The 27,050-nt window shown below is 32.2% G+C and overlaps 1 protein-coding gene across 1 annotated transcript; it reads right to left on the bottom strand.

Annotated features, from left to right (window-relative positions):
• Window positions 1-10,643: 10,643 nt before the first annotated feature.
• On the bottom strand, window positions 10,644-25,273 carry LOC133194971 (uncharacterized). Its single transcript, XM_061330863.1, has 9 exons — window positions 25,078-25,273; window positions 20,652-20,709; window positions 20,326-20,508; window positions 17,415-17,536; window positions 15,348-15,516; window positions 14,705-14,931; window positions 13,927-14,026; window positions 12,463-12,597; window positions 10,644-12,210 (listed from the first exon to the last, which is right to left on the bottom strand). Exons 1-9 carry the CDS (start codon window positions 25,237-25,239, stop codon window positions 10,790-10,792), a joined length of 2,577 nt encoding a protein of 858 aa, XP_061186847.1. The 5' UTR covers window positions 25,240-25,273; the 3' UTR covers window positions 10,644-10,789.
• Window positions 25,274-27,050: the final 1,777 nt, after the last annotated feature.

Genomic DNA, 27,050 nt, shown 5'->3' with positions numbered 1-27,050 from the left:
GACATTAGTTTGACTTTAGTTAGTGAAAAAAACATAGTTAGAATAAGTGTTCATGAAACTTAACATCCTAAATAATTAACAACAATAACAGTTTCACACATAAATTGACTAGTTTTTATTGAAAAAGCTACAAGTTTATACCTACGTGTAGATGCCTTTTACAAGTTGTAGGAACGTGTAGAAAACTTATCAACACCAAAACTGACGACGTAATACGCAAGAAATTTGGGGAATTCCCCTACTAGACGTACCCGTACACGTACACGTATGAAATCTCAACCTCTCTATTGTTTAATTATTTCATGTTACATTTTGATTAAACATTTATTGCTGCTAATTTCTTTTGATTGATTGATTGTATGTTGTTTACGTCCCTTTTGAGAATTTTTCACTCATATATTGGTGAAGGGCTTCAAATTTTGACCTTTACTCGGCACTTAGGGCCATTGAGCAGTGAGGGATCTTTATCGTGCCAACGCCTGCCGTGACACGGGGCCTCGGTTTTTAAGGTCTCATCCGAAGGACCCGCAGCTTTCACTTCGAAGTGCCCAACGCATGGCGAAGGAACAGTTGCTACCCATTTTTTTTTTTATCGACTTAGGTCAGTCGCGGCCGAGATTCGAACTCACGACCTCCCGATCACGGAGCGAGCGCACTACCGACTGAGCTACCGTGAACGGTCTAATTTCCTTTGAATATGGTGTGAATGTTGTTGATTGAAAACAAAATGTTCCTCAGTTGATAATACAAGTATAAAATTTAATTAATGTTTATAATCTTATTCCTTCTTTAAACGACGTGAATGGTAAATTTATGAATGAGGTTGAGAGAATTTATTTACCCAAATCAATTTCTAGCAAACCTGCCAGCATTAAAATACCATTGACGGCCTGTCCAACAAGCATTGGCTCAAGTTAATACTGTCAATTTTACTATGGAACTTGTACTTAACAAATTGCATTATAGATTTAATAAGAATACACATTATAATGTAAACTAAATAATTCTTAATAAAGTTACACACGAGTCTTATCTGTCCAACTAACTGGTTATTCTGTCGGATAAAATTATAACTAACCGGTTGCAAAATAAAAAAAAAATCCCGATTGCCATCCCTAGTTTAAAGGTGTCAATTCAAAAATATTGACTTAAAATCTCTTCTCAAAAGATGTTTACTTTTCATTTTTTTTTAACCTTGCATATAAGAACATTTCTGTGTTTTGTTTAAAATTGTCATCACGTTCACGTTGCTACACTGTGGGCTTGAAAGATTCCTCACACTATCGACATTGATATTGCAATTGCATCCGTATGGAGAAGTAGTGCCTAGTTTGCTAATTCAGTATTCTTCTTGTCAGACATCCAAATTCAGTTAAGTTGGCACAATCTCAGATTTTCTTGTCACAAAAAAAGTTTTTAAAGTGCTTGATATAAAAAAATAGATTTATTTCGAAGATTAAAGGTATAATAACCTGCAAAAAATGCGAAAGAATACATTCAGAAATCTCGTATCACAAACTAACGGTATGCTTAGAAAATTGCATCTTTCAAATGTAATCTTAGCCAATATATTTTACCAATTCATGTAACAGAATAAAATATAAAAAGATCTGTATTAACAGTTTTCAGATAGGCGCTAATGAAATTTAAAAAAATGTAATATCTCATTGTTTCCATAAGTACCATGAATTACGTCACGAAATTCCATTTCCATAAAGCCCATAACCTTTGATGCTTTTCATGTTTAACATATATAATTCGTTGTTGAAATTTGTAAGAAAATGTTCCCTTTATTATTAAGTATGAAATGTATTGGCCATTTTTAAATAGTCATTGTCACAGCTGAACTGAATTTGAGTGTAGAGTCAATTATATAAACATACCATTCCAATATTGCACAATACCAGTCCTATTCTTTTAGTTTCACAGTCCAATATATACCAAAATTTTAGTCTGTTACCCGACATTTATGACAAATCCATCTTGAAAAAAATCTGAAACGTATACAAATCTAGATGATAATGAATCATTTTTTATTTTGTCTGTTGATTTGCATGATACTTTAAACAAGGTTTAAATATTGCTGTGATGTCATTCCTTTGTTCTAGCAGTTTAAATCTTTACCTGTGGCAGTCCAATGTTAGTGAGCAGTCTGACATTACCTGTAATATCAGCCTGCCTCAGTACTGATATCCATCACAACTGGACTGTTAATGCAAAAAAAAAAAGAAATTAAAATATGATTATTTAGCAATGTTTGATTTTACGTGTAAACTGATTATTTTAAAAACAAATATTAGTTACTGATCATTCAGAATTAGAAAATATAAAGAACTTCTTATTAAAAGAATATAGGGAAGGAGAAAATAAATGATTCAAACACAAGCTTCCTGAAAAATTCCCTGTGATGATGAGGTTAAGCTTCTAGGCATCACCATTGACTTCAGGTTGTCATTCGATACACATATTACAAATATGTGTAAAAAGGCAGCAAGGCAATTAAATATTCTTAAACGAATACGAAAGCATTTAACTAAGTTAGGAAAACTTACAATATATCATTCTTTCATAATGTCAAACTTCAGTTATTGTCCTTTAACATGGCACTTCTGTACAGAGCAAAACACCCGTAAAATTAAAAAAATTCAGGAAAGGGCTTTAAGATTTATCTATGAAGATTACAAAAGCTCATATGAAAGTTTATACATAAATCTAAACTACCATCCCTGAAAACTGGAAGAATCCGAGCCATTGCTCTAGAAACTTTTAAAATTATCCAAGGTTTAAGTCCTGTCTTTTTGCAAGACCTAGTTGTTTTTAAAAATAATTCATACAATTTTAGATATACAAATACTGCAGAGGTCCCAAGACCAAGAACAACAAGGTATCGAATGAAATCATTCAGGTAGGAGGCAGCAAAGCTCCGGAACTCCCTGCCAAATGAAGTCAGGAAATTCTCCTCTTATAATCAATTTTCAAACTACATTTCATCTTGGTGTGGAGAACTAAATTGTAAATGTAGTTCCTGCAGACTCCAGACTTTTAAGCCTCATACCTAATGTCTCCCCCTTTGTTTCTTACTGTTTGCTGGTTTTAAGTTATGATTTTACTATATTAGTGCTATCTTAACCCTTTTTTTATGTGTGCATGATCTTTGTTGTATATGTGTGTGTTTGTGTGCTTTCTTATGTCATGTCTTATGTCTTTTTTATGTGTGTTTACCAGTGTCTTTTGTTCCATTCTTGTGTTTTATGTGCTTCTGTCTATGTCAAATTTAAGCATGTTTTCTCTTATATGTATTTGTACATTTTATTTGTGTTAAATGTGTTTCTATGTTATACTAGTCTGTAAAAGAGCTTTAAAGCTCATGTTTTTTTTGTTAAATGTATATAGTCCGACTATAAATAAAATTTACTACTACTACTACTACTAACTTGTAATGTTTAACTTTAAGCGACGTTTTCATTTAGTGCTAAAAGTCAGGAATTCCCTTATCTGGCTTGAAACTATTGAATATTTATAAAACAGAGTAGGCTGTTCAATCTGTCATTTTAATCACAGGAAAGATCTACTTCTGGTTTCAATTTACAAAATTTAGTATCCATTACACATGCAATCCTTTATAAAGTTATACTCAATGTCTGTCATTAGAAATTAATACATCTTCAGCATCTGCTTTATTTTCTATGATTGATCAGTTCAAATCAAAGTTACAATCTGCATTTTCCTTTTCATTCCCCAAAACATCATACACTATACTGTTTGTATCATAATCCAGTGCATTACTTTAAGCTTTATGCATGTTTTGACAACCGAAAATTTCGGCCGCACCTCTCCATTCCAAACAATTATATCCCTACAAATAACTACAACTGCGTAGCTGATTAAAAAAAATACTGAGTAGTTTTATTTCAAGCAAGAAAGAAATAATTCTTGAAAGAATTGCTTCAGTGGTAATAAACATGTTGTCTTTTGTTAAAATATCGGACTCTCTCAAGTAAATCAAAAAGTGCAATTTCAAGGGCAATGGATATAATTATGCCTCATAAAATTCTGAATAAAATAATATGAGTTTTCGGTACTTACTGTCCTCAAACTATCTGATTTTTTTTTTCATTTAGAAATATATTCGAAATACAGTAAAACACGCTTATAGCGATCACGCTAATAATGATTTGACGTTTGGAGCGAAATGCATTTCATTCCCCTGTGGCTTTGAACTGTATTGTGATACTAATGAATATAACGAATTACGTTTATTACGAATCAAAATCAAAATCATCTGTCCCTGGCATTTTGTTGTAAGCTTGTTTTACTGTATATATTGCTTATTAAGATCCATTTCTAAAACGAGGCAAGCAAAAAAGTTGATGAAACAAGGATAGCAACGTTTCAGTGGGTGTCAGTCATCGTTTTAGTTTAGTTTAGCCATCATTTCACAAGTTCTATTGTCGATACAATGACCTTGTCAGCAAATACAATATATCATTAAGTCGAATGCTGACTGACGTTTTTCATACCAATTGTTAGGCCACAATTTTAACACTGAATTGTCTACGGATCTTTCCGTTTGCCCGATCATAACAATGAGCACATGAGGCGGGTGTTACCGGTCGACAGGGGATGCTTAGTCATCCATGGCACCTGATACTATCACATCTCACAAAGTGATATATCAATGTAAGCAATCATTTTTTGTATTATCTGTCCTGGAGAAAATATGTTTATGTAAAATTTGCTCACGATATTTCTATCTACATTTGTCACCCGATCCCACCTCTGATGTTTTATTGAGAGGTCCGTGTTTGCTCTGCTCCCGATTTATATTGTTTCAAGGAATTTTGAGCTTGATTACTGTTCATTATCTCCATGTTTCATCCATGTATATCTGGTTAAAAATGTCAGCCAAGAGTTTTATAAACGTAGAAAAAGTTTCTGATTTTCTAAGGCATTTTAAACAAAAAAGAGAGTCCAAAATGTCTTAATGTATCCGATGTATGCTAAAATCTCGCATTAAGCGATTGAGGGGCAATATGAAAACTTCTGTGTTCAATAATTCAGAAGTGAAAGAAGAATTAGATAGACAACCAAAATGAACTTGAATTACATTTTATATTGAATTCCGAAACTTCACAAAAATCCTTAAAAACAAAGATACATAGCGGGTTCCAGTAAATTTCTGCTAAGCCTCTTTCTTTACTCCTTATTAAAATATTAACATCAGTGAAGGAGAAACTTCAGGAGCACTGTGCAACAGTATATTGGAGAAGTGGTATAAATCAGATGTGGGTATTTAAAAATTCCAAGAAACTTTTGGAAAATTTGAAATCACAAAAAACTTACGACTTTTCAACTCTGTATACAATTGCAACCATTCCCCACGATATAATAAAGCCCATGCTTTTTGACATCATTGACAGCTGCTTTTTCAAAACACATGGAAGTCGTAAATTTACTTACCTTGTCTTTGGTCATTTGCAAAATTATTTTGTTAAAAACATTCTGATTATACACACAAGTCCTCAGAAGTTGATATTAAAAAGATGCTTGAGTTTCTGATTGACAATTTTTAATATGTAGTTTTTGGAGACCAGGTCTACCAACAATCTGTTGGAATTCCCATGGGTACCAATTTCGCCCTATTGTTAGCAGACCTATTTTTGTATTCATATGAAGCAGAATTTATTCAAAATCTTATACATGAGAAAGAGAAATATCTTGCTGTGTCCTTCAACTCAACATTTAAATATATCGACGACGCATTATCAATTAACAATAGTTATTTCCATTCATATGTCGATACGATATATCCAAGTGAGCTTGAAATAAAAGATACCACAGAGTCTGACACATCTGTTTCACATTTGGACATTTTACTTGAAAAGGCGTTAATGGTATTCTAACAACAACTTTATGATAAACGGGATAACTAACTTTTCAATCATCAACTTCCCTTACTTATCCAGCAATATACATGTACCCTTATCACCTGCATATGGGGTTATATCTTTCAGCTGATTTGATACGCAAGAGCATGTTCTACGTATGAACAATTTCTAAAACCATGTAGTTTATTGACCAACAAGTTGATGAAACAAGAATATCAACAGTCTAGTTTAAATTCATCATTTCGTAGGTTCTATGGTCGAAACATTGACCTTGTCAACAAATGCAATCTTTCAAGCCCTATGATGACTGACGTTTATCATACTAATTGTTAGGCCATTATTTACGCACTGAATTGTCAACGAATTTTTCAGTTATTTACCTATCATGACAAGGAGCACACGGCGGGCGTGACCGGTCAGCAGGGGATGCTCACTCCTCCATGGTACCTGATCCTACCTCTGATGTTTTGGGAGGTCCGTGTTTGCTCTGCTCCCGATTTGTATTGTTTTAATGGACTTTGGGATTGAATACTGTTCGTTATCTCCATATTTCATCTATTTACATATATGCTTTTGATATGGAAGAATAAGATCAGGATATCACAGAAACGCGCTATTCTCAAAGGGATTTGTCTTTGGGAATGAGCGGTTTCTTTTTTACAATAACATTTTTCTCACACTTACGTGTGTCTTTTATTTCTCCAAGGATAACAAAGATAGAAATTGCAGGTTTAAGCGAAGAAATATTTCGTCTACTTTTTCCTGTTTTTAGTATCTTTTAGACAACAAAAGGAACATGTTATTCTTTGTTACACTAACCTGCGTTAACTGACGGTATCAAACTGAACTGTTTTGTAGTTTCTTATTTTAAATACTACCTTATATATTCTGACATTGACATAATTGACCCATTCGGGTGAACAGACTAGGAATCACAATGTTCCTTTGATGGACTAGTTCCTTGTTGGGAAAAGGTTCTGGTGTTGAATTAAGAATTAAGACATTATGGCCCACATGCCAAAACGTGTTAAAATACTAAGTATACAAGCTCCTTACTTTATAGCATTTGAAATATATTTTAAATTGCTTTATGACTGATAATTTCAAATTACTACATGAAGTACTGAGTCAAACTGTAGGCAAAATTTTCAGTACAAATAATTCTGTAAACTAATGTATTTTTCATGTAACACTGTCTGAAATTTACTGAGACTACGAACTGAAATAAACCAGAAAAGAACATCAATTGATATATTTCAAATATAAATAATCATGGACTACACAAACTATATAAGCTCTAAGAAAAGATATCTTTAACTTTTGCAGTCTTAATTTAAATGACAGCTAAAAAAGTGTATTTTCACATTTCCTTCTTATTACTGTATCCTAAGGGCTAAAAAAAATATGTCAATATGAAGCAAAATTGCAGTATTAAACATCCCCGGACGCATATCCATTCCACATTGGAGCCGTTATGGCATATTTCTTTGGGTATGGGCCTAAATTAAAAGCTTGCTACTAATGCAAAAAATATGTATCAGTTCAGCATCCGAAGCATTCTTAGTTTGCTTTAAACATATAACCATCGTTATATATAATAAATATTGAAATTTTTGTTTAAAGTGTACCTGGAAGTAGATAAATCTGAACCAATTGTAAATAACCACGAGTGTTTACCATCGACATTTTATTTTAAAATTGAGATTATTTTTCCCTTGATTAGAAAGGAAACTTCTTGTCTGCTTTGATGAGAAATAATTATTTTTTATCTGGTATCGGATTGTAATTATCAAATGGATTTTTCCATGCTCCAATCAATACATTATTCATATATTTTATGAATAGCAGAAGGAATAATTCCTTTTTAATTGCATATTCTAATGCAACTGTTTTGTAATCTGTATTTTGATTGGTTGATGCACTGATGTTTGAAGGAGCATTAACGAGAGTTAAAGTTTTCGATTGTGAGGTCTTAACAGAACGACGCAAAATTACAACGAATGGCTACGTATTTCATGTAACAAATCTCAACGAGAAATTAACGGTTATTTGAGTATAATTCAACACAGGAAAGGATCAATAGTTTAGAATATAAAACAAAACAAACTGATAAATTGTCCGAAAGCAATGAAATAAGATGCTGAAGGATCAACAGAAATAGTCTTGTTCTCAGTAACAAATCAAAAAGTAATTCTATTTACTTGCCTGTACTTGCCAGTGATAATTCACTCCCATTTATCAATATCACCATGTAGACTAAACAAACAATAGTGCTTGAGCACATAAATTCATCTCACACACTCTCAGATTGACTTCTCTTGGTCTGTGACGAACATTTAATATACAATGATAAGGTATTTTTTATTTCATTTTTATTTATCTATTAAATACAAGTCTACCTGGCCATTAAAAAACTTAAAGTATATACATAAAAAAGTGTAATTCTTTCATTCAATTGACGTATTAATTACATTTTTAATAGTGATAAATTATCTTAGATGAGTAGCAACGGGGATAACTTTTCTCTCTCAGTACAGTCCAGATTTCTCTATAAGATCAATAGAATCCTGCCAGGAAACAGAACACTTGACCAAGTGATCCAGAATTTCATTATCTGGTAAAATTACCCATGCCCATTACAACTTTGTACTTTATTTACCTCCTTGATTTTCAAAGAATTAATGTACTTTCACTAAATAATCAATAAACCCTAACACGAGAACCCCTGTCCCAGGGCCCATGAATGTCACAGTAAGGAAGAGACACCCTTGCTAATCATAACCATGCACCTAGTGTATCTGCTATATAACCTAGACCATCATAACCATGTGCTTAGTATATTTGCTAAATACTCAGAGCACAGAAAACATTTTCGAAGAAATAATGCATTTTCACAGTATTATCAATAGAGCCCTTCCTAACACTAGAACCACCGACTCAGGGGCCACGAATTTCACAACTTTTGAATAGGCACCTTTGTTATCATAACCACGTGCTTAGAAAGTCTGCCAGATGCCCAAGGGCGTAGAAGATTTTCAACGAAATAATGCATTTTCAATTTATTATCAATAGAGCCCCGCCCTATCACTAGAACTCCAAACCCAGGAACTATATATGCATTTCAAAACTTTGGAAGAGGCACAATTGCTCATCATAACTATGCATTTACCTTGTTTCTAAATACCAAGGGGCACAGCTGAAGATTTTCAAAAAAAAATGCATTTTCCCTTTAAAATCAAGAAAGCCTCGTTCTAGCACAAATCCCCTGAGTCAGGGGCCATGAATTTCACAATTTTGGAAGAGGCAACCTTGCTCATCATCATAATCCTGCACTTAGTAAGTCTGCCAAATACCCATGAGCAAAGAAGGAGATTTTCAAAGGTATGATGCATTTTTTTCTGTATAATCATTAGAGCCCAAGCCTTACACCAGAACCCCTGACCCCAGGGGCCATGATATTTATAATTCACAATTTCGGAAAAGGCACATTTGCTCATCTTATCCATTCACTTAGCTCCTTTGCTTAATACACAGGGGGAGAGAAGAAGCTTTTTAAAGAATTTATACAATTTCACTTTTTAGCCCAAGGAGTCCTAACTCCAGATCGTCTGACCCTGGCCCATGAATTTCACAGGTTTGGTAAAGTGTTCATTCTACATTATAATCATAGCAACATTTTGACTGCTTGATGTTCAGGAGTAGAGAGGAAGATTTTTGAAAATTTTCATTATTTTTAATGGTTTTGGTCCCACTCCTCAGGTGACAGGCCTACGGTCTAGAAAATTCACAATTTTTGTCCCCATTCGCCCATAAATGCTCTATACAAAAATTTGCTGAAATTGGTTAGGCGGTGTATGAGAAGCTAAAAATGTTAAAATGTTTAAAATGAAATATATGGAGATAACGAACAGCATTTAAGCTCAAAAGTCCATTAAACATTACAAAATAGGCGCTGAGCAAACACGGACCTCCAAAACATCAGAGGTGGGATCAGGTGCCATGGAGGAGTAAGCATTCCCTGCCGACCGGTCACACGACAATGGACGAAAACAGCAAATTGTCACATGAGTGACTCAGGTGACCTTATAAAATGCATAAATTGCATTAGATTGCAAATAACTATCCATTCGTATGTTATTTGCGAAAGTTAATGCTGATTTAAGGTCTGACGACACGTTCCTTAAACATCTGTTTTGTATCTTTTTTGTAATATACAACAAATTAATCATAATTTTCATTGTCCTGTGATTTCTAAACTGTTTTTAAAATGTTTAGGTAAATAAAGACACCAAAAATGTGTTATGTTGCCAATACCAGTGATTTCCAACAGGGTTATATAGTAAACAACATTCTCTGGTATCTTTCACAAATGCCAGGTACCTCAATTTTTTGCGAGGAATCTTTTTAACGCAGCAAGACTTCAATGACACATTCTTCAGAATAATTATCTATTATTGAGGAACGTGTCATTTGACCTTAATGGTCGCAAACATCCATTTTATCGGTCGCAAATAACAAATAAGAATATAGTTATTCCTTAAAATAATTGGCCAGTAAAGAAAACATCTGTAAGTATGACAAATTTAATCAATAAAAAAACGACAAAAGAAAAACGTATGAATTAAACTTGATAAATAGTTGTGGTTTATCTTAGCAGTTAGAAGTTTTTGTTCATCCAAAACTGATATTAATACACTGTTATACAAGTTATATGCAATAGCACCAAATCATGCATTTGTCCATTCAAATTATTATTTTAAAAATGTTATGTATAATTTAGCTAATAAAAAATTTACAAGAGAAATACTTGAATACTGAATTCTACTTCACTTCAGAATTTTGTTTTTGGAAAAAATAACGTTTCATTCAAAGATCTGTACTTAAAAGAAACCAATCAATGATCATATAAATTTTTGAAGCGACATCTTTAGGTCATAACTACTTATACTGTCGCTCCTTTTACTATAATTGGAATCATTTGATTCTATACTGTCTAGGGAGCACGATTTGTTTGACGTTTTTAAACGACTATTGGATGGTTGTATGTCTTCTTCTTCTAAGTAGAATTTAGGATGATTTAGCGGCGTGTTCTCACTATCCTCATCATATGAATCACTGTCATATGGTGTGAGATTGTTCCTTTTCCTTTGGTTAGCCCTATAATCTTTGGTCCGTGTTGACGCACCGCTGTATTCTGCTCCTGCGCTGTATTGCCTTAGTAACATTGGTGGATTGTTTTTATGTGTATGTCGAATATGATCACTATTGTATCCTTGGTCATCATTGACAGGATATCTGCCCTGTACAGGATTGGGATGACAGGATTCGATTCTGCTGTGATAATGTGAATGGATTCGTTTTGAAACATGATAACCTATTTGTTCAGATAATAATGGTTCCTCTATTGAGTTATGCACAGAATAATCAAAAGAATCCAAACATTGGTCAGAATATTCTTGATTTATTTTACTTGGGCAAGAATGTTGATGCTCTGCCTCTGCATGAAAAAGAGCATGGTGCTTTTTATGACATCTTGATGTTCTTTCTGGGAATGGATGCGGATGGTTAGATGCTTTGATATTTGAGTGTTCCCCATGTATGGGGCAATCAGGGTTATAAATGATGTGTTCTGCATTGGATGCAGAACTTTTGCTTGAATTGCTCAGATTTCCAGTGTTTTGCCGAAACTCTTCTTTCAACACTGAAATTTCTTCATCTAATTCTTTTTCAGATAACACCTTTGTTTCCTCAAATTCTATTATTTCCTTCTGTGCAGATGTCACTATCATTGCATCATTAGATTTATTATTTGTATTAAATGCTAATATGGCGTTTTCTAGATCCGAATCTTTATCAATATTTATAGTATGTAAACGTCTATGTCCATGTAAATAAGTTGCTAACTCTACAGACTTTTTAGGAATACAAAATACACGCACTTCCTTCTGAATATCTCTTGAAATTGCCCCTTTATGTGCCTTGGCAAAGTAAACACAAGCTACCCTTTTATCGTCGTTTGTTTTTGAATTTAACGCAAATGTAACACCAACGTTAAACTCGTTAGATTTATCGGTCTCTTCTGCTTTAATATCAGACCCTGGGGTCCACAGAATAACGGCCGCTGGGAACTCCTCTAGTTTTTCCGTATACCAAGACGCATATCCTACATCTTCTATTTTAGTTATTTCATCCTTGAGTTTATCGTAAATTAAGTCTATTTGCAACTTTCTTCTGCAAAACTTTGCAAATTCTGTAGCTAATGTAATGTTTTCTTTTCTGTTATTGGAGTATATCAAAAGAATCTTTGGAGAGGAATATATCTCTGCAATACAAAATTAGCAATTAAACTTAACATCTTGGTAAGGATGAATTACAGAACTTTTGGCAATGAATTTTCAAATCTTAACACAACAGAAGTGCTGTCCGGCAATGTGTCCTCAAACTGTATTTCCTACGCCAGAAAAACTGCTATTATCATACATCATGGGGGATCTTGGAATTCTGATCGTCCATTACTAGTTACTCAAAGACAACAAGATATAATTTACATATTTTGGAATAAAGCCCCACAAACCAGTGTCTTTTAACTGCAAATTGTTTTTCCAGCGATAGTAGCACAAGACTCCAAGAAGTAACAATGCCAGAACACCGCCACCCACTGACGGAATTACCATGTGTTCAGCGTGCGAAGGACCATTCCCTGCGACTGCTAAGATAAACCACAACAATTGAAAACACATTCTTTAATTCAAGATTAAATATTAAGCTGTGTTTTGAGGACCTTTTAACATTTAACATCCCTTTTCACATGCATGTATGCTGTAAACAATCGAAATATTCTATATATTTTTCCAATGCTGTTAATTGTATTTAACTGGAAGGCACATGGAAATGTATCTACCTTGAAAGCGCAAATCCCTAACAAAAATTTACTTTAGTAAATTATAGTTTACTAAAGTTAACTATGGTTTACTATAGTTAACTATAGTAAAAACGTTGATACTTTGATTTACTTTGTAACTTTACTCTAGAACTTTATTTCTCAAAATACATACCAATGATGTAAATTTTTTAAATAATACATGTATGTTAAAATAGAAGTAATATTTTCTTTAAATATGAATCGCTTGTAAGGGTTAAAAAAAGTAAAATATCATAATATCGATCTGAAATTCATAGTAAAAATACTTTGATTAACTATAGTAAAAACTTTGATACTATAGTTAAGTATAGTTTAGTACTTTTTTGTTAGGGATTCATTACTTAACTGACATTCCAATATCTTTACCAATATAGCTTTATTTGCATTATTATGAAACCTAGAATAATTTTGTATTGGTATACTGTACCAAGTTTCGCAAAGAATTGCGCAAGCTTTTCGGTATCAGCTACAGGAGTATTGAAAGTATATAAAACTGTTCATAGATTAGATTGATTGTATATTATTTTACGTCCCGTTCGAGAATTTTTTACACACATAGAGACGTCACCATATACTGCTGGAGGACTTCAAATTTAAACTCTACCGACTGAGCTACAGTGACGGTAAATCATTCATTGAGACAAATCTCAAAATAAAGAAGATAGTTCAAATGTACAGTATATCAGCGACTCCAAAATGTGCAAAGGAAATATAAACAAATATTGTTTTTGTTTTGTTTTTTTTTTTTTTTTTTTTTTGGTTTTTTTTTTAAATTCAAATGCATTAATATATGATAAATTATGGAGAGCAAGGTTTATAAATATGTTTATTAATGATACACTCATGATTTTTAATTTTCATCAAATCTAAAAGTATAAGCTGTGTTTGCTAAAGAAAAATGATCGATTTTATCATATAATTAGAACTTTTTTAAACAGATGAATAAGGTTAAAGATGTAATTAGAATTGATCTCAAATATATTTTCTGGCATTCATTTACTTAAAGATGAATGTGCAGTATTAAATGTTTCTGTATAATGAAACATGAAGATATCTCACATGTAAGTATAGAACTTCTTGCGTATCAAAATATTCAAATTCAAAGTCGTTTATTACCTGCAGCCTTCATGGAGTTAGAATTTCTAATTTCAAACGTATGAGACTTTGTGAATCTACAGCTGTCTGAACATTTATCATCAGTAGTAATGACTTCTATCTACAAAACAAATAAACAGGTTGAAAATAGGAACCTTTAAATAAGGCTGACGTATTCTTCCAAATAATTCTTTCATAATAACTACCTTGTAATCATCGCAATGGTAAACCACACTGATCATTAACATTTTATAGAGATTCAACTAAACTTATTTTATTATCCGATTATAAAAAAAATTATAATAATTTAAAAATATTATCAGGTGCAGAACAAGTAGCGTTATATTTTTACATCCACTGCATATTTTCTCCTTTATTTCTTATGAAACCCACTTCTCTTAATCAATACATTAATTCTCATCTAGTTACCGGTTTTTAAAAGAAACCTTTATAAAATAATTCTTAAGCATTCGATCGTTTTCAGTGAAACAAACTATGGCGTACAGATCAATAATACAATATGTTTAGTATTTAAACGTACTTAACGTTCCTACTAATACTATTTTCATACAAACATAAGAATAATTTTTAAAAAAAAATCCTTTCTTTGCTTTTGCGGATTATTGTTTTCACTGCAATGGCTGCAACCATTAATTTTTGCATTAATAAAGAAGGAAAGCATATCATTATCTAAATCTATGAAACTGGAGTTCACTAATGACTTGTACATTTCATGACCTATGATATAAAACTTTCTCGTCATTTAAATGCATTCAAAAAAGTATGAATTGAAACTCACTAATATGTAATATATGCCAGCATCCACTTCCTGAAAACAATGATGATATTTGTCTGATACAATCATCTTATTTCTGGTTGTTTTATTATTATAAACTTTAACCAAAGACACACTATACGTTGTGTCTGATACAGGATTTGGCATTGGATCAAAGAGTATAGTGACATCTTTTTCTGTAGGAAAGAAAGCAACAGCAATCGTAGACTTCCAACGTAATGGGTTATATACTGCAAGAAAGAGATACATATTATTTCACCCTTTATCTTTTCAAACTTTAAACATGTTCGAATAAATATTTCTTTGTTCATCAGGAAGTAAGAATTTTTTTATATATATTACAATATTTCCAAGTATATATCAAAGAGTATAATATTTCATAATAGTAATAAGTGAAAGTAGTACATATATTGACCATTTACTATTAAAAAGACTAAAAGAAAAGAATGCAGGAAGAATTGAAGCCTCATCTGACAACTATGAATTTACTATGATTGAAATATTATAAATGGGGAAAAGGTACACCATTACCAATTTAGGTTTTCAAGATTTAAATAACCAAAATTAAGAGGAATGATAGAGAACTTGCTCAAAGACTTACATTTATTTATAAAAAAAAAAATTAGTTAAGTAATTAATTACGTACCATAATAACTGTATATGGTGATGTTATATGAGAGTTCAGTGAATGGTGTTTCCTGAAGACTGGTTTTGTGCTTGGAGAAAGCTGTTAAAGTTAGTGTGTATACTTTGTAATTGTCAGATTTACATGGCTCGTGTTGATATCCCATGAAACATGGGAAACTCAGAACTCTCTGGAAAAGACATTTCACATAATCATTATAAGTGAAGCAGAGAAAACTTCTAAAGTCATTACAGTTTTTACCAGGAATAGAACTTTAAATATTATAACCAAATTTAGTGTATGTATCGTGAGCAAATTTTAAATAAAAATCTTTTCTTAAGGACAGATGATACAAAGAAATGAATGCTTAAATTGATACATATTTTGGACTTTTGGTTGTAAATGAAGTAAATACAAAATTTCTAAAATATTATGAAATTGTTAACTTCCTGTCATGTTCTTAATTCTACCTTTCTGCAATTATCCCTATAAATCGTTATAACCTTTTATCACATTAAAGGGCAATATTGTGAAATTTTGAAAGATATATTAACATCTGTGCGCTTAAAGGTATTCATTTTACTTATATAAAAAAGACTTTGGATAATTTCATCATTTTTGGAGAGCAAAGTTTGTTTGTATCATCTTTCCTTAAGTGGTATTTAAAAATAATAGCAATTTAAGAATTAAAATGAATGAAACCAAGTATTCAGATATTTCGGAGAATACTTCTACACAGTAAGGCACAAATACAGATTAAAACATGAATTGTTGATTTAAGTTGTTAGATTCTTATACAAACTTTGTCTTGGTGATGAAGACGAATAAGAACATTTAGTGTTAGTGCCAATAACTGAAACCACCAAACTAAAGTACACAATCAATTTATGCATTGACCATCATCAAGTACTCGTACGCGGGTTGATCAAAAAGTTAGCGAATATCTCTATATTTACAAAACCACAATTCAAAACAGAATGAAATTTGGCACACGAAAAGTCATAAACACGTTCTATAAAAATGTTACGTAATGTTTTGATCCATGTTTATGACGTCAGAATGTAAAAATGACGTCAATATATAGGTGACTTGTGACGAAAAATGATCGACTCGGTCTTACTCGAGCAAGGAACAGTTGTAAAGTTTAACGTATATGTTGGAAATTCCTTTGCAGTGGCATATAATGATTAATACAGGGTTTATGAAGACAAAGGAATTGCAAGAAGTTCAATCATTAATTTGATTGGTTGATTTAGTGAAGGAAGGGAGATGGTTACAAATGACGTTTGTTCTGGTATCCATTGAAAGTATGCTGGGAAAGAGATGTGTCTTACTTGAGCAATTTGTTATAAAAGATCATCAAGTTACAGTTAGAAAAATAGTTGAATATCTTAACAATAAAATAATTATTAAATCCCGAAAATATCATTAACTTTCAACTTTAAACATATCGGCTATGATAAAAAGAACGCGCCCATACTTGATTCACATTAAAAAAACGACGCATCCACGACTGAAGAGACGAGTTGTGATGGTTACCATGCTCATTCTGGTAAAAGATATCCTTATCCACCCATCCTATTGCCGAGATTTGGCTATTTTTGACAAATGAGCTATTCTTGTTATAAAAAATAAATTGTATAGTAATAAATATAAGACTCGTAAAAAGTTTTAACTGCCGTGAACAGAACACTACGAAGCCTATCACGTGACCACCTGGACCACGTGTTTCGCGCATGGGCAGAACGGTGGCAGATGACCGGAGGGGACTGCTTAAAAAAATGATACACACTGAATCGTAATTTTCTTTTATGGAAGTCATTCAATTACTTTGCGAACTTTTTTGATCACCCCTCGTATAAAAAGATTGTGTAAAATGATGAAATGGATAACAGAAAAGAGAATATGATCTTTTTTTTTCTTTTTCAACATGTAACTACATCAAAGCGTTAACAGTCCAAAAGGAAAAAGCTTACAAACAGAAGTGGTGATAATGGATAAAAAATTAATCACATAAACCACAAACCATAGTTTTAAATACACAACATGTAGAATGATTAAAAATTGCTGTTGAACACGATGAATTACCTGATGATTTTTATCACTGTCGGGACTTGAATAGCTATAATTTGAAAAGTCCAACAGCCTATACCGCGTCTCAAATGTGGGATCATCATAACTGGTAAATGTCATAGATATTCCACCGGTATCTATACATGGTATAAACAAGGAATACGAATACATAGCTAGCTTAGATTCACTTTTATATACTAATAATCTTCCTTGTTCAATGATATCCTTACTGCCAATTATCATATGAAATATTTTTCACCAAAAAAACAAACTAAAAATTTTACAAGTAATAGTCATCTTTCTGAGATGACTATTGGATATTGGACTTTTGTGAGAAGCACTGACTTTTACAATCGACTGCTTGCTTTGACATTTAAACCTGCGTAATGTACGAAGTTAAGGAATTGATAATGGATATGAGAACTTTAATAGTGGTTATAGGTATGTTGTCAGGGTCACTAACATGACTTACCCGTATACAATCAACACAAGAGTTGATGGGAGGCAGAATAACATAACAAAATACCTTATTTGTGAGGGGCAATATCTACTTTCTATCTCATTTCCCCCCAAAGGAATCAAATAAAGATGAAAAACACATTCCGAAAGGAAAACAAGGCAGGAGTTGGTCAAGGAGGGAAGGAAGGGTGTTGAAGATAGGGTGGTTGCCATTCCCTTCCTAGACAACGTATTATGTGCTTTGAAATGACTCGTCATCATCTCTTTAAGCTAAATATTTATATCGCAAAAGAGCTCCTTGTGCAAAAATAAGCCGTCGACTGTAAAAGTCAGCGCTTCTTGCAAAAGTCCATTATTCTAAGTTTATAAAGAAAATCCACAAGTGTCTGTTGTTTCATGGAGACCAAACCTTTTTTTATTGGAAAAATAGTCTTATCTGTTTATTTATTGGTGGTCTTCACTCTAGTTTCAGAATATGAACGCAACCAGTAAACTTCGCGTCTCTATATAATTACGTATGTCTTGTTTATGGCAATGCAACGTCATAAATTTATCATGTAACTTAATGAAATGTGTATTGTAAAACTTGTAAAATGAAGATAAAAAATTCACATGATAGTATGATGATATGACCGTTACCTGAGTATAATTATGCCAATGAAAAAGCAAACCTTGACATATATTTTTTTAATAGACAAAAGAACATATACAATATTTACACGTGTTATGCTGTTGCGTACACTGAAACGTAAACATTCATTCTATCCTAAAACAAACGCGCGCAATGCACGGAAGAGCATGTGCGTGTTGAACTCAGTGTGAACATTCCTGAGATCATTATTTTTTAAAACCTATATGCATTGTTTTTCATATCTTAATGGTTTTACAGGGATATTATTGAGCAGAAAGTATCTTAAAAAATCTTCAGGGTGTCATTCGTTCTAAACGCTCAAATTCATCTAATAAGCATTTACGTATTTATTTTATTACATGCATATCAAATGACACGTTGAAAAGCTAAGACAACTTCCTACTTTAAATTTGAATTCAACCGAAATAGTGGATATAATATTTCCTTCTTATGTTCAAACGAGACTTAAAAAATATGCGATGAACATCTTTTTTACCCTATCGCGCATTATCTATACAATGGAAGGAAGCAAAAAATATCCATCCTAGGTTAGAACAAGAGAAAAAAAAAACAGAGATCTAAGACATGTATTGCTTTGGTAATGTCTTGTGCCCACGAATAATTATAGACAAATTGTCATTTACTCAAGGTTTGCTTTAGAATTTGGTCTTCAAGAAAGTTCTCATTTCATAACAGTAACCATTGTTATAAAGATGGCAGTAAGGATATACTTTGAAACAGACTTTGTCGGTATACTTCTTCTGTAGATCTGAAAAATGAATAAAACCAAATATATTAGTAGGGATACAGCCTTTAAAGAGAAACTGACCTGTTTAGTAATGTCATTATCAGTTGTCAGTGGAATATGTTTGGGATAGAAAAATAGTCTCACTATATCCCTCATTTCAGTATCACGGTGCTTATCTGCACCTTTACTGGTCATCTGTAACAAAGTGGATCCAGGATCTGAAAATCATTCTCAGAATTAACACCTCAGTAGCAAATACGTAGATAGATGTCCATTTATTACACTAGTTAAAGACAGAAATTATTTATCATAATATCATACAGCCTTTTTCTGCAGCGTTTTTTTCTGATTTTTACTTTATTCTAAAGCAAAACAAAAATTATTATAACCCAAAAGAAAAACGAACAGTATGCTCTTTTTTTATTCATATCACGAATCAAAATTTGAAGTATTCCATATTTGATAGTCATTTCAATGGAAATGGAAAATTGCAGATATTTGAAAACTTTATTTCTTTGATAGTAATTTACAACGTAATAACCAGCATAAAATAAAGCCTCTGACAGCTTTTGGCACAAATGGACTTCCAATAAAATAAGAAATTAGTGTTTAGAAAATAAATTGCTTGTAAATGCATAGTAAAAGTAAATCTTCAAAGAATTCCTTCAAATATTTCAAGTATAATGAAGTAATAAATGTTAAATAAAATAGAGTAGTGGTGCTACACAATATGGTGAAGACAGTTGCACATTAGTCCAAATAATCATACAATTGCCAAACAATGCTGTACATGTAAGAATATTTTATACATGTACATCAATAGTAAGTCTTTAACATTAATCGAAACTTCAGATGGCAGTGGAAAATTCACACCTACCAAATTAAAAATCATAAGGGCAGAGACTGAAAAGAGACATCTTTTTATAATTTGGAATAAAACACCCAAAACCGCAAAAAAAGTATCTGATGAATGATAAAATTGAAATACAATAGTAGGTTTCTTCCAGGAAACGGAACTATTAATTATCGAAACAATTTGTAATGACTAGTTTTTAAAGGACTGTAAATGAACACAAAAGAATACATACAGAAATCTTTGTTGACTGTTGGCTTTGGTACTGTAAAGTTAAGCTGGATAGTTGGAAACGACGCCACATCATCAAGATAGTCCCGCCTGGTTATTCTGACCATTCGTATTGAAGTCAGTTTAGAAGGTTCACACTCCAAACAATGACTTAAATCACCTAGTGTTTCATTATAGGCATCCCATCCTGTAAAAAAAAATTGTGTACGCCTCACTACAATCTACAGGATTCGAGCAAATAAAACATTCTTATTACCATCATTTCTTTATTTCAATTCATTTCTTTAAACGGTATATTATCAAAATTGTTGACTCAATGATGATGTGTACCTTTCTTTCTCTTAATCTGGCATAGAAGAACAGTATCCCTCTCGATCTTTTCCCTTGGCTACAAATACAAAAAATTGCGAATGTCAATATAGTTACATGCACATACTATATAAGTTCTTTTGCCTTTTTTGCGATTTATAAAGATTTGCCAAAATAAAAATCACTATAAATTTGAGTATTAGAAAAATGCTTGATATGTGTAATTTGGTTTGTTGAGGAATATGCAATATTTGATGAAATATGGAGACAACGAACATTATTCAAGCTCAAAGTCCATTAAAACAATATAAATCGGGAGCAGAGCAAACACGGACCTCCAAAAACATCAAAGGTGGGATCAGGTGCCATGGAGGAATGAACATCCCCTGCCGACCGGTCCAGTCTGCCGTGTGCTCCTTGTCATGATCGGGAAATAACGGGGAAATCCGTCGACAATTCAGTGTTTAAATAATTGTCTAACTATTAGTATGATAGCATTGTTACCTTCATAGTTTTTTTTCCAAAGATGATCGTGCAAATACTACGCGCACAATAAAAATGTGCATTCTAAATAAGGAAATGGGATAGGATTCACCAAAATTGTATTCTCCAAAAATGAAATATAACTTGCAGACCAAATTCAGCTAAATGTTTTACCAGTCGGCTATTTGTATACGGTATCAGTATAATGCACTTTGCTAAATGTAATGTTTTTCAAATTTCAGCCAATTTCTAAAGTTAGTAAGTTTACTAAACGTTTTTTTTTTCACATTGTTGCCAATTTTACGTATGATTTATTTAATGACAGATATTTTTTATTGCATATACATTAAAATATTCTTGTTCTTTTTATTAATTCAAGTGCTTATTCTCTTATGCGGTTTTATTTCAGAATTTGACTGCAATGTTTTATGATTTTTTAAGGTACATTCCAAATACATGCAAGATGCTTGTTTTCTTCACATCCCTTCCAGAATGTTTCATTCATATTAATTTGGGACGCCGTCAAAATGCCGGTGGAAGACTCATATTTAGGCCTGTACTTAACACTTTTATCCATTTAACATTTAGGCATATTTATGTCCCATGCAGTACCTACTGCAACACGTCACTTCAGTTTATTTGGTCTCATCACAGATACTGTATATATGAAAACACTTCAAATCAAAATAGTATATCAAAGGTACTGTAAACACATTTTTCTACAGAGTCATAATTCTGCTGAATCGCTAATCCACTGTTATAAAGAAGATGGGTGAACAAGGCGACAAACATGAAGGTGAAAAATGAAATCTCAATTATATAATTTTTTTTCTGATATTTCATCTAACATTAAAGCATACTTCACGTAAAATCTCTACAAGGATCATTTTCTCATACTATAACACAATTTTTCGATAGACGTGGGTCTTTGCTTCATATTTTTGAAAGTTAATATTAGAAGTTTACGTAAAAATATACATTTCTTTGTTAACAAAAACATGGAGAAAAGACCCACTATACCTTAAAAATACACTTTTATGACAAAACATTCGCATCTTTCTGAAAAATACTTGGTCCATTAATCAAGGGTCATATCTAAATGCCACCATTTATCCGGAAACGTGTAGTGTAGTGGATAGCGTGTTAGTCTCTAAGCAATACGATACTCAGGATTTATATTGCTAGGGTCCGAATCCCCCGAATATCACATTATTTTTTCATAAAAGAAAATTTTTTTTCGAGAATTTTTTTTTTCGGAAAAGTTTTTTTTATCATCATTTCATAATTTCAATAATGAGAACTTTACTTTAAATACTTTTCCACAAATGGAAAATGATTTTTATATATATCAAAAGCTATGGGCATTCTGGACGCCTTATTCACCCATCTTCTTTGTAACCGCGTACCCGTTCTATGGAAAAATAGAACGTCCGCAGTATCTTACCATAAAAAGTGCATGAGATTGATCATATATCACGCTAATATTAATATTCATAGTTTTAATAAATTATTTGCATTCAATTTATCTGCTTAATACTAATGTCTGAGAATATGGGCATCACATATTTGCATTGAAACTATTCCCAAACTTTCGTGTACTTTTATCTCCAAGGTTTATTATGATTTCAATTGCAAGGTCAAACGAGGGAAAATTTGGTCCACCTTTTTCTATTTTAAGTATCTTAAAGACATCAAGAGAGATATGTCCTTCAATGTTACACGAACAAGGTCAACAAAACGTTATCTGACGGTATCAAACTGAACATTTTTTGTTGTTTTCTTATCTTAAATATTACCCTATACACCTAAAAAATGATATGCTTACATCGACAAAATCAAACAGGAAGGAAACATGATTGAACAAAATTGAACCATTCGGTTAAATAGATTGGATATTACAATGTTCTAATGATGGATTTCTTCCTTGTTAAGAAAAGGGTCCGTCAAGGAATTAAGAGCATATGACAAGGATGTGTTTAAAATCCTTTACAAAAAATCTTTTTTTTTTCTTCGTAGTATTTGAAATGGTCTTTAAATGGCTTTATGACTGATCCCCTTCTTTTCCAAAAATAACGTTTTTACTATTGAAATTATTCATTGAAAGATCCTCCACACACACATTGTTTGTTGCAGTATAATTAAATAAGGGTAATGTAGAAGTGTGTATATGAATAATATTTGGTACTGAAACATTTAGTTGGAACTTTCTCTTTGTAAATACGTCTCGTAAGTTAACTACATTTGTACAGCTGTTGAATGTAACAATGCAATTTATTACATTTTCAACAGTGAAATACTGTGATTTATTTATTGAATAAAAGTGATATTCTCTCACAGTGTGAAAGGATACCAAAAATGATATTCTCTCACAGTGTGAAAGGATATCAAAGTAAGTAAAAAATAATTTCTGGCCTGAAATAAGGTAGAGATAGTAACTAAGCATCTTGATAGAGCTAAAACTGCATATTTCTTCCTAAATGTGTTGCTAAAATCCATGTTATGTAATGTTTTCAATCTGACATGTGCACAACTTCTAAGCTATGACGTCTCAACCGCTCAACTATGACGTCAAGCCTATGACACTGTGTTAAGAAAAGACAGAGGCAAAGGGAAAATCAAAGAAAATGTAATAAGCAGAAAATTCAAATTTTGTAGATGAATATGGAATTTATTTCACTCGTGAGACAGGATTTATTGATATTTTCACTCGTGCTTCGCACTCGTGAAAATATCAAAAAATCCTGTCCCACTCGTGAAATAAATTCCATATTCATCTTCAAAACATTGAATATCCTCTATTTATCCTAGGATCTCAAATAACCAGAAAAGAACATCATGTGATAATTTTCAAACATAGATAATGTAGAATTAGAATAAATGTCATTTTCCTGATATCAAGTCTTAAAGGACTACATGTTAAATATTTTTTTTATAAGTGTATTACTTACGTTACACCTCCAGCGTAATCATATTAATATCATATAAAGCAAGACTGCAGTACAGCATATCCCTAGATGTATACCCATTAAACTTTGGTGCAGGTATCGCCTAATTTCTCCCAGTATCAGTCTCATGCAGCATCTAAAGCATGGTTTTTAGTTTATACATGTATAATTATACTTTGATGCAACATTTGTGCAAGCATGGTTCATCAGGTAGGGCTAGCGCTGATTGTTACTTGGGAAATATTCCTGCTCCCAAGACATATCGTGGCTACTCATCCTAGTGATGAGAGAGCATAATTTAATTCTATATTTTACAGTGTGATTACTTTGCTCTATTTTTATTTTCACAGCATATATTCTATATTTTGGAGTGTGATTACTTTGCACTTTTTTTTTTAATTTATGTTTTAAGCAAAGCATATATTCTCTATTTTAGAGAGTTATTACTTTGCTCTGTTTTCATTTTCATTTATGTCTAAGCAACGCATATATTCTATATTTTAGAGTGTGATTAGTTTGCTTTATTTTTATTTTCATTTATGTTTTAAGCAACGCATATATTCTATATCTTAGAGTGTGATTACTTTGCTCTTTTTTATTTATCTTTTATGCAAAGAATACATTCTACATTTTAGAGTGTGATTACTTTGCTATATTTTTATTTATGTTTTATGCAACGCATATGCATTTTTTTTTAAACAATTAGTTAATCCATTTTCTCTTTTATCTCTCATAATTCATATCCAATGTCATATAAAAGGATCACAAACATGCAATACGCGACTGAACCACGTGGCTTTGTTTACAGTTTTAGTGAATGATTGACAGTTTAACCCTTCCCGATCAATACATTCGTATATGTGCTATACATGTATATGTAATATGATTATGAAATATGGATAACATATAATTGAAATATGGATTATATTGAAAATAATACATTTTCTTTTTTATTGATTAATACAATGATCTCTCGTAATATAACGCGCCTTTCTGATCCTCTTTAATTACTGACTTACCCCCACGCTACAATTCAGGTGGTGTAATGTTCTCTCACAGTAATCACCCGGACTTTCGCCCCCGAAAACAGGTAAGCTGGTACATTCCTGGGGTTTACATTTGACCAGGTGTAGCAATGTCCAGACGACCAGGTTAGACCACCGTCCGTATGATTTCCCCATGTCCTGTCCCTCCACCAGGTACCATTAGCATGACTACAGGTAAGTTTCAATAACATTAAACAGGAAGTAATTGTGATTGGCTGACATACATAATAAAGCGGTGCACCCGTATTCAGGTCAGGTTATTAACAGTTAAATGGACAGACACTAACATCATCAGATGTTTATTTTTGTTAATCATGATAATTGAAATAATAAAGTATGTAAACCATGAACCCAGAAGAAGTTTTTTTATATAAATATATTTTCAAATTGGATATTTCTGAGGAGGTCTGGGGGGAATTCCCATTAAGTTTAACGTCAAAAGGGACCACGGTATCTGTCTTTATCATATCATTTGATATACAGCCAACAATTATATAAGGATGCATAAAAATTGTTCATTGGATCTCTCTCTCTCTCTCTCTCTCTCTCTCTCTCTCTCTCTCTCTCTCTCTCTCTGTACGGGGAGGGGGATCATGCAAGACCGACAACGGAAGGAGTGACAAGAAAGAAATCAAACTGAAGACATTAGGTACTATGCACAACAAAATTTTAAATTCATGAAATCGTCAGATTCAGTTTCAATTTTAGCATAAGAGAATATATAAATTATAATTATGCCCATATTATGATCATGTTTCTGCTATAGTTAGTGCACTTCAATGCACACGAATTATGCATGTATAAAAACAAGTATGTAAGGTCAACCTTAAGATTTTATTCCCTTAAATTACGGCACCGTATATTATTATTGAATTAAAGGGGGGGGGGGGTCCTTTGTTAGTGACGGATTGCGTCTGTATCAAAAATTAACGTCTCTAAATAGTGGAAACTAATATACAAACGCACACAGGGGAAATGACTACTAGAAGTGAAGGCTTTTAAATTAGATCTTTTTCTTTCTATCAAGCATGCACGCAAAGGGATACCCTAACAAAAAAATACTATAGTAAACTATAGTTAGCTATAGTTTACTATATATAACTATAGTAAATCAAAGTTCCAAAGTTTTCACTATAGTAAATCAAAGTTCCAACGTTTTCACTATAGTAAATCAAGGTTCCAAAGTTTTCACTATAGTAAATCAAAGTTCCAAAGTTTTTACTATAGTAAATCAAAGTTCCAAAGTTTTTACTATAGTAAATCAAAGTTCCAACATTTTTACTATAGTAAATCAAAGTTCCAAAGTTTTCACTATAGTAAATCAAAGTTCCAACATTTTTACTATAGTAAATCAAAGTTCCAAAGTTTTTACTATAGTAAATCAAAGTTCCAACATTTTTACTATAGTAAATCAAAGTTCCAAAGTTTTTACTATAGTAAATCAAAGTTCCAAAGTTTTTACTTTAGTACTATAGTTAACTATAGTAAACTATAGTTAACTATAGTTTACTATAGTATTTTTTTGTTAGGGTAATCCGAATTATCCACCAAAAACTCCGAAAAGACTTTTTTAGTGTGGCTCGTGATATGTACATAAACATGTATAAAGAAAATTTTAGGGGATCCAGTGTCATACCGTATATGTATAAGACAGCGGAATATTAATTGGCAAAATTGGAAATATGCAGCTTACATCATTTTCACCTGTTACAATCAAAACCTTTAATGATAGACAATGGAATGGGCGGGTACAATTCGGCACGGACGTCCGAGAAAACATTGGATTGAAATTCTAGTTTGAAAATCATTTTCAGTCCATCTCAGCTACGCTAGAAGGCAATGAGTTACTGATTGACCCAGAGGACAAATAATTTCAATTTCGGAATATTTGTGAAGTTTAAATATATAAATCAGAATTTCTGACCAGTGTTTTTAAAGAAATATAA

Source organism: Saccostrea echinata, unplaced genomic scaffold (assembly GCF_033153115.1).
Source record: "Saccostrea echinata isolate AGI-Se365-2 ecotype Australia unplaced genomic scaffold, CSIRO_AGI_Sech_v1 ptg000029l, whole genome shotgun sequence".
Lineage (NCBI taxonomy): Eukaryota > Metazoa > Mollusca > Bivalvia > Ostreida > Ostreidae > Saccostrea > Saccostrea echinata.
The sequence above is the reverse complement of the archived record's forward strand: the minus strand, read 5'-3'. Positions and strand labels throughout refer to the sequence as shown.

Excerpts from the sequence above, each read along its gene's own strand:
- LOC133194971 (XM_061330863.1), bottom strand. The coding sequence starts at position 25,239 with ATGGGGAAATCATACGGACGGTGGTCTAACCTGGTCGTCTGGACATTG. Across the intron at positions 17,537-20,325 it reads AACAGTCAACAAAGATTTCT|ATACCGGTGGAATATCTATG; the intron begins GTATGTATTCTT and ends TACCATGTATAG. Across the intron at positions 12,211-12,462 it reads TTTGCAGTTAAAAGACACTG|AGATATATTCCTCTCCAAAG; the intron begins GTTTGTGGGGCT and ends TTTGTATTGCAG.